Source organism: Girardinichthys multiradiatus, chromosome 15 (genome assembly GCF_021462225.1).
Source record: "Girardinichthys multiradiatus isolate DD_20200921_A chromosome 15, DD_fGirMul_XY1, whole genome shotgun sequence".
Lineage (NCBI taxonomy): Eukaryota > Metazoa > Chordata > Actinopteri > Cyprinodontiformes > Goodeidae > Girardinichthys > Girardinichthys multiradiatus.
The window spans coordinates 9,506,222-9,518,973 of record NC_061808.1 but is presented as its reverse complement, the minus strand read 5'-3'; the positions used below and the strand labels follow the sequence as shown (position 1 = coordinate 9,518,973).

At 41.0% G+C, this 12,752-nt stretch overlaps 2 protein-coding genes across 6 annotated transcripts in view; one reads left to right on the top strand and one right to left on the bottom strand.

The window, feature by feature from the left end:
* The window catches only part of fntb (farnesyltransferase, CAAX box, beta), a 29,722-nt gene extending 28,718 nt beyond the window's left edge, over positions 1-1,004 (top strand). For both annotated transcript variants that reach the window (XM_047388604.1, XM_047388605.1), the window contains one exon: positions 561-1,004. In XM_047388604.1, the coding sequence (XP_047244560.1) occupies positions 561-722 (162 nt within the window). In that variant the 3' untranslated portion in view covers positions 723-1,004. The remainder of the gene's footprint in view (positions 1-560) is intronic.
* Positions 1,005-1,457: 453 nt separating this feature from the next.
* max (myc associated factor X) lies at positions 1,458-12,752 on the bottom strand. 4 transcript variants are annotated; one of them, XM_047388129.1, is made up of 5 exons: positions 12,586-12,752; positions 12,296-12,322; positions 7,756-7,863; positions 3,892-4,015; positions 1,458-3,004 (listed from the first exon to the last, which is right to left on the bottom strand). In XM_047388129.1, the coding sequence occupies exons 1-5, from the start codon at positions 12,619-12,621 to the stop codon at positions 2,817-2,819; spliced, it is 483 nt and encodes a 160-aa protein (XP_047244085.1). In that variant the 5' UTR covers positions 12,622-12,752; the 3' UTR covers positions 1,458-2,816. The 4 variants fall into 4 exon arrangements, with proteins under 4 accessions (XP_047244085.1, XP_047244084.1, XP_047244087.1 ...); XM_047388128.1 differs by having other exon boundaries at positions 3,892-4,030; positions 12,586-12,750; XM_047388131.1 differs by lacking the exon at positions 12,296-12,322 and having other exon boundaries at positions 12,586-12,750.

The window sequence follows — 12,752 nt, the reverse complement described above, 5'->3', positions numbered from 1 at the left end:
GAATAGTAAAAATCTAAATAAGTCAGAGGTTTAATAATAATAAATCTCTTGTGTCATATCTTTGTGTTGACGTTACTCTTCAGTTATAGTAAGTGTATTTGAAACCTTCACATCATTGTGTATACATCAAATCCATCTGTTGTTCTGTAGATCAACTATCTTCTGAGTTAATTAACATCATAATTATAATTTGTGGGGAAGATGATGTAATCCCACCTCCAACAGGTCATCCTGGTTTCTCCTTGAATGCCTAGAGGTTGCAGTAAGTGAGGTTTGAACATGGTGCTGAAATCTAACAAATGGATGTGGTATCAGAAAGATGTGGGCAGCAGCATCAGTTGTTTTTATTTTCCTGTTGGGTTACTGAAGCTCTGAGCTCGTCACCGTCAGTCTGCTCTCTGTACAAACTAATTATCAGCTGGGGGATTAAAATGGCCCAGATACATGATTCCAGGAGTCAGGGTGGTTCTAAAACAGTGGCTCCAGATATTTTAATAAAGCTAGACAGGCTGCACAATTCAGTTTCGTTTCCCGTCCTTGTTTTTATTTTATTTTTTTAGGCTCCCACTCATCCAGTTTACAACATTTGTCCTGAGAAGGTGGCTCAGGCCGTGCAGCACTTCCGCCGGTTGTCCGTTCCCGACTCCAGCAGGCAGGCGGGCCCTTCTGCTGACTCCGAACCATCGGAACCAGCCTCTCCTTCTGCCGGGCCTCAGTCATAGGTCGTCCTAGTAGCAGTCCTGGTACGTTGCTTTCGACCTCCAAACTCTGGGTGCTGAACTTGATCCAAGTAGGGACTGGTATGGATGACTAAGGGAGCACACACGACGACGGACCCACAGTAGAGACGAGGGCTGGAGTTTAGGAGCATTTTTCTTGCAGTATTATACGGACAAATTCAGAGGAACTCTTGCCCATGTTTCAGATGGTTTTTGTCCTATGAAAGGATATTGTAACTTTGTAAGATTTCAGTATCACCTGACTTAATAAAGGTTTATACAGCAGTTCTCATCATGGTGCTGTCATGTGTTTGAATCCTGAAACCATCAATACACCCTATTGTCAACCTAAATAAAAGGTTTTCTGATTTTTTTAAATGAAAGCTACACATTTAAGAGTTGTGTTCACCCCTGCAGCAGTGACAGGGTTTCTACACATTTTAAATGTCTAAATGTTTGAAGTACATATTTTGAACTGGCGGAAGACATTTCTTTTGAGGTCAGGGGTTAAATACTTAAAGAAGGGAAGGTTGGAAAGAACATAGGGAGGGAAGCTGGCTCCATATTTAAAACCTGAGCACAAAAAAATAAATCTGGAAAAGTGTGAAATGTTCACTAGCAACCCATAAAAACCCAAACTGCAAAATACAATGAGCGTCATAAGGTCCAAACCCATCAGTGGGCATCTCTGATCGGCAAACATTGCATTTCTTTTCGTCAGGAACCACAGGAAGCTTGTTAAAGGATAAAATAGTTTATTTCATAGTAAAGGTAGGCCTCAACTTGCAAGACAATTGTTGGCAGTATGTACAACATACTTGTAATTTCCATGGAATGGAATCAGACAAAGACCTACCACACTAATTATATCCTCCTAAGGGGAAATAAATTGGAAACAATATACATACATACACACGTCTCCTAGAGATGTTTTTCCTCGGGGAGGTGGGGGGAGGGGTTAAGCAACATTGATTTTAACTTTTTAAAGCACAACACGTCGACAGGGACTCATCTGGCCTCAGTTTACTGCAAACGTCTGGAGCTATCTTGGACATTCAATACCTAGTTCAAACCCTTTAACAACTCTACGTGCGACGAATTGGATCTTTCCTCCATGACTTGTGTGGTTACCACGAAAGAAATGCATAACATAGTTTTGAAAACATCCAATTAATGCTCTGAATAATATATAAATGAGATACCTAACGTATCCAGCCACCTAAAGTCATTCACTACTTCAAGCTATAAGGACAAAATACAATACAAAGTTCAGGAATATTCTCCTTCAAAACATCAATTTCAACAAAAGGACTTATTTTTTAATATATATATATATAACTTTGTGTTAAATGTGAGAAAGAAAACATCTGCAATTCAGTGGGCCTGAGGTGGGAGATGGCTAACATTTGCTCAAAGCATCTTCACATTCTTGAGTGGAAAAAAACAAAGTAAGCTAGAAATGTTTTTACATTTTTAAAAAGGGAATTTTTTTATTCAAGGACAATTTATCTAGGTGTGTGTAAAAACTTAAACAGTTTATTTTTCATTCATCAAGCATAAAAATAAACAAAATACAATAAAGCGGTACTTGGAGGAGTACACCTGGTTCCCCTCTCTTGCCCCATAAATCATCTTCAGGAGAAGAGATGGGGAGCTTACTGTAGGGTACAAAAAGCATCGAGTCCTTAAGTTGCCAAGCTGCCTTTTTTTTTTTGTTTTGGATTGTTGTTGCTAAGAAAGAGGTCGGGATGGGTACGGACAATGGAGGAGAAAAAACTAAGACGACAGGATAGGGAAAGCTGGGGAAACCTGAAGCTCTCGAGATGGACTGTAGCAGTCGTCCTCTGCCCTGCTTGCTCCCTCGTCTCTGCTGGAAGGACAAACAGTTGCTGTGGTGGAAGATTTCAGGGGACACGAGTCTCCACCGCAAGCCCAACAAGAGACAGAGGAGAGAAAACGACGAGGGGCGCTGGAGGGGGGATGAGCTGATGCACAAAGGAGGGTGAGGGGCTTATCGAGAGCTATGAAGGCTTACTTCCTCTCACCCGTCCTTGTGCCTCGCCGCCCCATCCTTAGCCAGTTTTCAGCTTATTGACTCTAGCTGGCCTCCGCTCGCAGCTTCTTCCTGGTGGGTGGCTCCTCCGCCTCCGACTCGGAGCTGGAGTCAGAGCCGCCGTCGAACGCCGACACGGCGCTGCCTTTGGGGTTGGTGTAAAGGCTGCTGTCAGGTGACGAGTAGTTAGTCTGGAGCTGCGTGGAGCCTTTTACTTTCTCCAGAGCACGGACTGAAGGAACACACAATAAAAACATGAGAAAATAAAAATAAGGGAGATACAGTGCCTTAAAATAAGCAGCCATTGAACTTCACATCCTCTCATGGTACAACCGCAAAAATCACTGCATTTTATTGGGCTTTTGAAGGAGCATCAAATTGTTAGGTGGAAGAAAACATTTTTCCTACAAATACAAACCTAAGAAATGTGCCTGTGTATCAATCCCCTTTTATTCTGATACCCCTAAATAAAGTCCAGATCAACCTAATGTGTTCAGTCTGAAGCAAGACTTAGATTCCAACATCTCAAGCAGAAAATCTCAATCCATCGCAAAATGGTAGCATGACATGACTGAAAACCTATGGATGTCCACCTAAACTGAAGAGTCAGGCAAAGGGCATTTATCAGAAAAGTAGCCAAGAGGCTCTTGGCAGCTCTGGAGGAGCAGTGGAGAGCCACAGCTCAGGTGGGAGAATCTCCAGACAGGACAACTATTAATCTAACCTTGGTGCTAGGGAGTGACATTTTTTATAAGAAAGCACTAAATAGTCTCGTTTAAAATTAGCTACAAGCCATAGAGGGAACAAAGCAAACATCTGGAATAAGGTGCAAAACACCATTTTTGTCTTAAAACTAACAATGCATCCTCCTGAACACAACATGCCTACTGTGGGGCAGCCTTATGCTGTGGGCAAGTATTTCTTCTGCAGGGAAATGGAAGCTGGGCTGAGTAGAGACGATGGCTGGAGCTAAATACAAATTTTCTACTCTGCAACCAAACAAGTCCATGCAAACAAGCTTGATCTGCACTAGCCAGGAGTAAACCGTCATTTAATCCTGGCATCTGTTCAGACCCGACACTAATGAGTCTACACACTCCAGCTTCCGGCAGTGGTTACCTTGCTGCTCCAGCAGAGCGTTCTGCCTCTTCAGGTCGTCAATGTCCTGCTGGTGCGTGTGGTTTTTTCGCCTCATGTACTGGATGTATTCTGTGGCTTTGTCTAGGATTTGAGCTCGAGACGCCTGTTTGGTAGACTGCTGTTAGTGACACATGCAAAAAGTGAAGCAATGAAACACAACACAGAGAATTCATCACATTTCACAGTGTTTCCCTGCTTCTGTCATGACTGAAACCCCTGCAGTCTCCTGCAGGGAATCTGGTAGAAACGTGTGCTTTTTGAGCCGTTCCCCTCCCGGTTAACCTCTGCGGTCTGCTCACATTTCAGTCTGACAGAACGGGTCATGACTCTGCAACTGAGCATGCTCCTTAAATGACTGTTGGCTGACTGTCTGTCTGAGGAACTACAAACACTTCACTGACAAGCATTCCCCTCATTTCTAGATGCATTTATGCAACCCCAACATCTTTAACTGATTGGGAAGTTTTTACTATACCTGAGAATTATTTATTCATTCAATATAATAAACAACAAATACTCCAAATTATCTTTTAAATGCAATAAAGTGAAGGACCAATTCTAAAAAAATAGATTAGTGTAGTTTTATACATTAAGATTCAATAACATGTCCAATAAATCCCAACCGAATTACATATTTGTTCATTTTGCAAAGTCATTTTTTGGCACATAATATATTAAGACTATTACATTTTAAAAAAAGATAATCATCACAGTCAGCCCCCCAGCGAATATGTGTAAAATGCCTTTTTATTACCAGTTTTCACAAAACAAATACACAAAAAACATTTTTATCATTTCGGTTTTTTATTTCATCAAAGTGTCTAGAAACATTTCATTGGTAATCCATGACTACCACTCCATAAAATTGGAATGACAGGCTATTCAATTAGGGAACATATCTTCACAAGTAAAGAAAAGACCCCTAAACTTACCTATAGCTACAGTCAGAAGTATACCGTTTAAATTAACTGGATGAGGCTGGATTTTACCAACGTTTATGTTGCCAAGATGCAGAGGGGAGGATGGTGAAATTTGCTCTCTGAGTGGGGCTGACAACCATTAGGAGCTATCTAAATCTCAACCAGCTGTCTGGAAAGCATGCCAGGAAAAAGCCTTTTCTCTCAGAAATGTAAATCTTTGCACTTTGTTAGACTTTACTGGGAATTTAACTGGAAATTTCTCAGTTGAGACCTTTGGCAACAAACTCTCCAGGTGGCTCTTATGTGAAACAAAGGATGAACATGCCCACTGCTAAGTATGGTAGACGATCTGTAGTGCTGTGGGCCTGTTTCTTTTTCCAAAGGCCCTGGGACCCTTGGTACAGTGAATTGCTTCATTGTCCCTTTGAAACACCAGAGTATAGTAGTCTTGAGATGCTGCTCCTGCAATAAAAGATTATTTCTTAAAGGGATTTAGACATCTTTCCCAGGGAGGCCAACAGGCAGAACATCCTGTTCAGAAAGGCAGGATTGTGGGCGATGTGGTTGTCAGTGTTTTAGGCAGGTTGGATGAGTTTGAGTGAGGCTCTAGTTGGAGATAATTGAATTACTCATAAATCAGAAAGTAAACGCCCAGATCCAAATTTCAGCATGAGTAGTCCTAATGTTCACAGCTTTTCAGTAGAAATAATGCCCCAGCTAATGCAAAGTTATGACATCTGAGTGTCTTATCTGTAGCTAAATGCCTAATTATACTGAAATATTGTAACATATTACCTATAATGAACATGTCCCGTGAATTATTACAATATTTCAGTATAATTAGGCTAGTAAGCTAGTAAATACAAGTTTATCTGCAAAGCACTTTTCAAACCTAGCTTCTAAGCAGCAAAAATGTACCAAGATAAAATACAAACAGTGAGACAACCAAACAATGCAGATGGTAAAGAAGTATTGATTCAACACTTGCAAAAGAGATTAATGATCAAATATGATATAAAACAATCAGCGAAGCCTGCCAACCTAAAGCTGGGAAGAAGACTCTTCCACAGCTTCGGACACAGCACAGAGAAAGAACTATCATCACGTGATTTTGGACATTAAGAAGATCTCGATCTGAGGACTTCGAGGTCTAAAGAGAAGGTATGGAGCTACAAAGTTTTCGAAGAAAGTAGGAGTCAGGTTATGCTTCATTCAACGGCTCAGCAAGAGGGTTTTGGTACCAAATCTTAAACCTGACAGGCAGCCAGTAAAGGCACATATCAAGGCACAGCACGAGGTTTTGATAAGTAGTCCGAGTGCAGAGTTTTGGACCATCTGTAAGCTGCAAACTAGGTTAAGATTAGCAGAAGTTAAAAACATGAATTACTGTACTTGCTTGTAAGCCTGCTAATTTTTATAATGGTCCAGAGATAAGGATGGGTAAGCTAAACGATGAGGTAATTTATTTATCAGAGGTGACACAAATGTTTAGCTGAATAACTGACATTAACATCTAAGCTTCCTATTGGGGATATTATTGGGAAGTTACTCAGCTTTTCCAGGCAGTGGTGTAGAGTAGAACGGTTTGTAAAATCATCAGACTTAAGAGATATGAAGATGAGTGTATCATCAGCACAGCATTGATAAGAAACAACTGGATTTTTCCATGAGCTGGCACAAGCGAAGCTTATATAAAGAGAAAAGTACAGGTCCAAGTATTGACCCCTGAGGCACGACACAGGTGTAGAAATGGTATCACCAATCATCACATAAGTTAGAAGATAAGTAGGTGATGAACTACTGAAGAACATCAGAGATCCTTTCTCAATGAAAATGGCTTCATCAACAGTATGAAAAGCAGGAGAAAGACCCAATCAAACCAAAATAACGCTAATTCTGAAGTGTGCCGTCTCTGTGCCATGTCTGTCGCCACAGGTATATAGAAAGTTATGGGTCAAATATATTATTTTAAATGTGTAATTAGTTTTCTGCAGGAGAATGTGTTCCTGGCTGTAAACCTGTATACTGTTGTGGAGAGCATGCAATGAGAGTACTCAGTTCAAACAGTGGCAACAAGTTGCTTATATCAACTGCATCTAATCTGGTACAAACTACGTCTAGGAAGGAATGTAGCAGATAACCATGTCTGTACAGTGTCGTTCTAAGAACCGTAGGACGGTTTCCTGCAAAGACAGCTTTTAAAAGAAATACTTCAATACACTATCAACAAGTATCTTACACAGCGTACAATATGCACATGAGTTTTGACATTATGGTATAAAGGTTAAATATATGACTTGTGTAACAATGAGGAAGAGAATTTCAAATTCACAAAAAAACATGGCGTTTAAAGTATTATGGTTTGGGACCTCATTTACCATCTGTTCTAAATGAACTCTGACTTTACACAGTGGAGGGATTGCAAACTTTAACGTGCAAGCTCTTCAACATCTTATTTAGATTCTTGTTGGACATATGGCCTTGCCGAAGTGGCTGAAAATCTCGGGGAAAAGAGTAAAGACTGACATTTCTAAAGCAAAATCTCCCTCCCATCATAAGATCTGCTCCTATCCCTCATTGCCTCAGATTTCTGGACGGGTTTTTGTGGTGTGATGAGAAACTTTGGGCCCGAAAACTGAACCCAGTCCAAATTATCTCAATGTTACTGATGTGAAAACAAGAAGAGAGCAGCAAAATGTTCTCATAACTTCCTGACACTGGTCCAAGTATTTAGGCTGCCTCATTGCCTTGGAGCTGCCAATCTACACTCTCCCACCATCTGCTCTTTTCCCAGTCCTTGCAAGTATTTCCTTGACACACACAGAAAAAGCCTCCCTGAGCATTTAAACGTTTGCAAAAACAAGATGAAACTGTCCTCATTCATGAGTGTCTGAATGTTACTTGTGTGCTGAGCTTTACCAACCTTTTCTCCCTGCAGGGCGGGTACAGAGTCCCGCAGGCTGTGAAAGCTGTCTTTGATGTGGTCCCTACGTTTGCGCTCCAGTGCATTGTGGTGTGCCCGTTTGTCTGCCTGCAATGAGAAGTCACAGGGCCTTCAGCCTGGCAGCAGAGCAGCGTGGGTAGGACAGCGGGTGTCCGGCCAGCCGTCCCCGCTCACACCTTCACAAGCTTCTCTGCTGCAGTCTCACAATGCGGTGTGAACACAGCTGCTACAGTGCTTTTAATTCACTCTATTTGCTGTTACTTAAACCACCAAGGATGTAATTCATTTTTTTAAAGCAATTTAATATGAAACAACACATATAACACAAATATTTGGAGAAATATTTATATGATCATAAATCAGCTTGTTTGAAATTACTAACCTAATATCATCAGACCAATATTGATCAAATTCAGAAAACCGTCACACAAAACTGACAAAATAGGGGAAAACGTTCTTGGAAGATGTCATAATGTTAAAATTCAGACAGATTCAAATTTACAGTTAATATATATGCAACAATTGGGGAGCATGGCTTGAAAAGCTGCATCTAATCTAAGTGTTTCCCTTAGAAAATGACGTTTGCAGTGACAGAGAGACTGTATTAGCTACTGGCTGTGGTACAGCAACGTGCACAAGTATTCATACGTCTTCTGTCAAATTACAACCACAAACTGCAACACCTGTTATTTGGATTCGGTGTGATAGAACACAAAGTAATTCATATGTGTGAAGTGGAAGGAAAAAGATGCACGCTTTTTAATTTTCTTTATAACTGAAATCTTCAGACCCTGGGCCATTTTAAGACAAGAATAGGCTTTGATTTTAAACCCTTCCAGTTCATCTATGGCTATATGTTCAGGCTAGAGGGTGGACTTCCTCCCCCACCTCAAGTCTTTTGCAGCCTCTAACAGGTTTTCAGAAGAAATGCATCTTTACAGCATTATTCCTCCACTACTATGGAAAAACGTAAAACTTGAATGATTATTGTATATAATATGTATATAATTCCTACAACTAATCTCAAACAAAAAAAATTCAAGAAAGACAAACAAAAACAAAACATGTCTGCAGTTTACCAAGCAACAATTCAAAAAGCAAACCCTCTAAGCTTCAGTTTTCCGCTCAAAGGAAAAAATACCTTTGACTTCAGCGGCTGTGGCCCTTCGCCACATGACCTGGTCATCATCCTGACACGCCATCACTTTGCCCCTGGGCTGTAATTGCACATCTGTCCCTCACCCTCCTGAAAACCCACACTGCATGTCCAAACCCAGGTCAAAGTTACAGATGTCACTCAGATCTGTCAGGAGATGGGCACCAAATTACACACCAAACCACAGGAACTTTCTGACCAAAACAAAACGGTAAAAACTTGCAACAAAATCTCAATAAATGGCAAATGTTGTAGTTTTAACTGTTTCCAGTTTCAGAACAAAGACTAATTATATTATTTTGTTGGATTTAGCCAAACGTACAAATAAATTCAAGCTTCTAAACACTGCAATTCTCACTTCTTGTACATTTATTTAACACCAGCCTGAAACAGCCACAGATCTGCCTTATAATTGCCCTTTAAAGGCACAACATGGCTGCTACTGTTACATGGCCAGAGCCAGCTCGGAGATCGGCTCACTTCCACGTTTTTAGGCCAAATCATCAAACCCTCCAATCAAACGTGCGCCTGGACTAATCCATGCTCTCAGGGCACATACAAGCCCAACACTGAAACCAGAGGCAGAACCGGCTATGCTGAGCGTCTTCAACAAAACAGAGGCGATGTGGGCAGCAGTCGAGCCACAGAACACCGCTGCACACTTGGTCACGGGACTTCTTCAGCCGAGTTAAGGACAAGGTAGGAGTCATGTGACTCATGCTGTCAAGGATCAAAGTGGCCACAAGCGAGACATAAAGCAGGCTGAAACAAGTTCACAGTTTCAGGCGTAATGTAGGAGGGACGACATAAAACGTTTGCAGCGCTACAGTAGAATAACCAACAAGATACGACAGTTGGAAAATGCTTTAGTAGGAGGGAATGCTTCCAATAAAGAGACTTAATGTCACTTATATGAAAGTGAAACTGTAATAAAAACCAGAAATATTCAGCCAGCACCAACCACATCTGAGTGTCTTGTGACTACCATAACATATGTACACTGTCCACACGCCTCCTGACATCACACACTCCACTCCCAGCATCAACCCAGCCATAAACAAACACATGACTACCTCTCAAGGTATGTGCATTTACAAGTCTGGCGGCCGCTCTGACGGGGACGGTTTCAGTAGAAACGAAAAAATGGCAGTAAGGCAAACGTAGCTGGTTTCCACGTGTTTACCTGGTTGACTACGAGGTTGACGTTGCTTTAAAACGGTGATTGAGATTTGGGCATGTGTCCTATCCTAACGCAGAGATACTGCACAACGCTGGAGAGCTTTGATATTAAAACCATGCATGTATGCAGAGAATTATTAAACTGTATGTATAATGAAAACTATTACACAAATATAAAAAGGCTTCTCCATTTTCCTAAATCACAATAGTTTAATACATTCAGAGGAATAAAAATGTCAAACATTTGCATTATTCTGAGTTTAATTTTAAAAACGAGCTCTTCTTTTCACATTATACACTAAAGTTTAAATGTTCAGATCTGATTTTTTTATTCGGTTAATTAAAACGACCTAGTTCTGGAGGCCTCCTGATGCTGGCTACATAAGAGGACATGCTAATTGAGCTGCTTGCTCCGTTCTTTATATACTTGACCACGAAGTACTGCACAAAAGCTCCAGGTGCCGAGCCCAAAGCTTCCTGGTTTTACCATTTGCATATGAATACCTGAGCTGCGTCTTACTAGAGAATACAGAATGCCTTCCTTATGTAACATGGAAACACCTATAAAAAAAACAAGTATAATGTGACGTGCTCCTAATGTCTCGTCTTATCTGCAACTGTAAACCCATAATTGCTGCTAATCTTATAATTAAACAAATGACACGAGTTCGCTGCTTTATAGGCATACACTGCTACAGAGCAGAAGTCTAACACAATAAGAAGCTATAAATATATGCAATTTGTCCAGTTTAAAAGAGATAAGCACCCAACATTATGCTGTTGCATAAAACAGTCATGATGTAGAAACTCACTTAAGGCCTCCTCTTATAAAGGTAAAGCTGTTGTCAGATTACAGTTGGTAAGTTATGACCGGCATGTCTATTTAACACCTGAAAACTACTACGTTTATCAGGTGTTTGTCTATTAGATAAATGAATGCACATTGAGCTCAGTGCAAACACATTCACAGAAACGTTTCTCCTACTGAAGTTTTCAAAAATAAGAATCTGAAAGTGGCATGCATTAATCTTCACACCAGCTCCAAACAGCTTTCACGTACCTGAAGAAATGCTTCCCAAAAACATCTTTTCTTTAGATCGTTTCATTTTAAGACTTACTCCTCCTGTCTACTTCTCTAAGAGTGGAACGGAGTGTGTTAACTTGTATTCCACATCTTTTAACCGAGATATGTGCAGAACCATTATAAAGTATTTTTATTGTTTTATCTCACCAGAATATTTTGTTTGTTTTCCTTTTGGGTTTGTTGCAATTCTGTGGTATTTTTTTTTTTATATATATACTTTAGTCCTAATATTAGTTTTAAAATCTACCCACGCGTCTTTTTTGAAACTGAACTGAAACAACTGAACTCGTTTTGTGCAGCAACTTAAGTTCTGCACTGGCTGCATCTCTCCACGGTTTGAGATGCAGCCATACGTCATTCATTTGGCCGCCTGTAGGGAGAAGATGGCTCTAATCTCTGGCTGCAACACAGGAAAAAAAAATAATAATAATAAAACATCCCGCCGCACTCCTTCCGTGACACGAAGCCGTGTCCGAGATGCAGGGGAGCGGCTTCACCACACCAGCAGGAAAAAAACAAAACAACAACAACAAAAAAAAGCCTCTTCCCCTCCAACTCCTTCTGCATCCCCATCCTAAACCGACTCTTGTTTACCGAGATGATGATGTTAGATGTTAGTAACCCCTGGTCATAAGAGGAATCCCCGTGGTGTGAAGTCAAAGCGCTGATAAGGAGGGGGAGGCGGAAGGCTGCTGCCACGGAGGACACGCAGCTTTGTGTTCACCGGAAAAAATAACAAACCTTCAACAAAACCAGCCTTTGTAGCCGGATAAAGCTTTGGTCTAAATATAGACGTTGTGGCGAGTGTACACAGTATGGGGAGCACCCTGCGACGCACAGTACGAGCCTCGATCGCTTCAATAGTAGAGACGCATGATGACTTCAATTCTGGATATATCATGCACACATAAGAGTTTTCTAATATTGGCCTGGTTCATCAATGCTACTTAATTCTTTAACATTACAGCGATGTCCATGAAGCAACAATAAATACCACAAAAAATAAATAAATAAAAAGACAAATTTGATGAATAAAATAACTACAACAGCACTGTAACATTTTCTCGACAGTGGACAAATCCCCCCACAGCTTTACGCACCACAGAGTGATATCTCGGTGATTCTTCCTGCAAAGAAACAGAACAAAAAGTACAATTGTAGCCATAACTGTTCGGCAAATCTGAACTGTTTCGCTGAAGTAAGGAAAAAGGAACACAATTCAGCACATTAGCAACAAGGCACGCTAAGTGGTTTCGTGAATTAACCAGAATCCAGATAAATTACTCAGAGAAGAGCAGCTAGTCAGCTAGCTGGGCAGCTAGTTGAATGCTAAATCGCCAGCTAGCCTGGGCTTAACGTCCCTAAAAAGCGAAAAAGCGGGTATACTCACGTCACTATCGACTTCGATGTCATCGTTATCACTCATTCTCCGCTGAAATAGTCTGGTTTAAAGGGACGGGTGGCTACAAAAACAGCATGGATCAGTTGAGCCCCGAGCGGCGCAGCTAGCAGCACCTCACCTTCTGTTTGGACAGAACCGTCTCCACGTGACTACAC

Excerpts from the sequence above, each read along its gene's own strand:
- max (XM_047388128.1), bottom strand. The coding sequence starts at position 12,621 with ATGAGTGATAACGATGACATCGAAGTCGATAGTGAC. Across the intron at positions 12,323-12,585 it reads ACATCGAAGTCGATAGTGAC|GAAGAATCACCGAGATATCA; the intron begins GTGAGTATACCC and ends GTTTCTTTGCAG. Across the intron at positions 7,864-12,295 it reads CACCGAGATATCACTCTGTG|GCAGACAAACGGGCACACCA; the intron begins GTGCGTAAAGCT and ends TTCTCATTGCAG.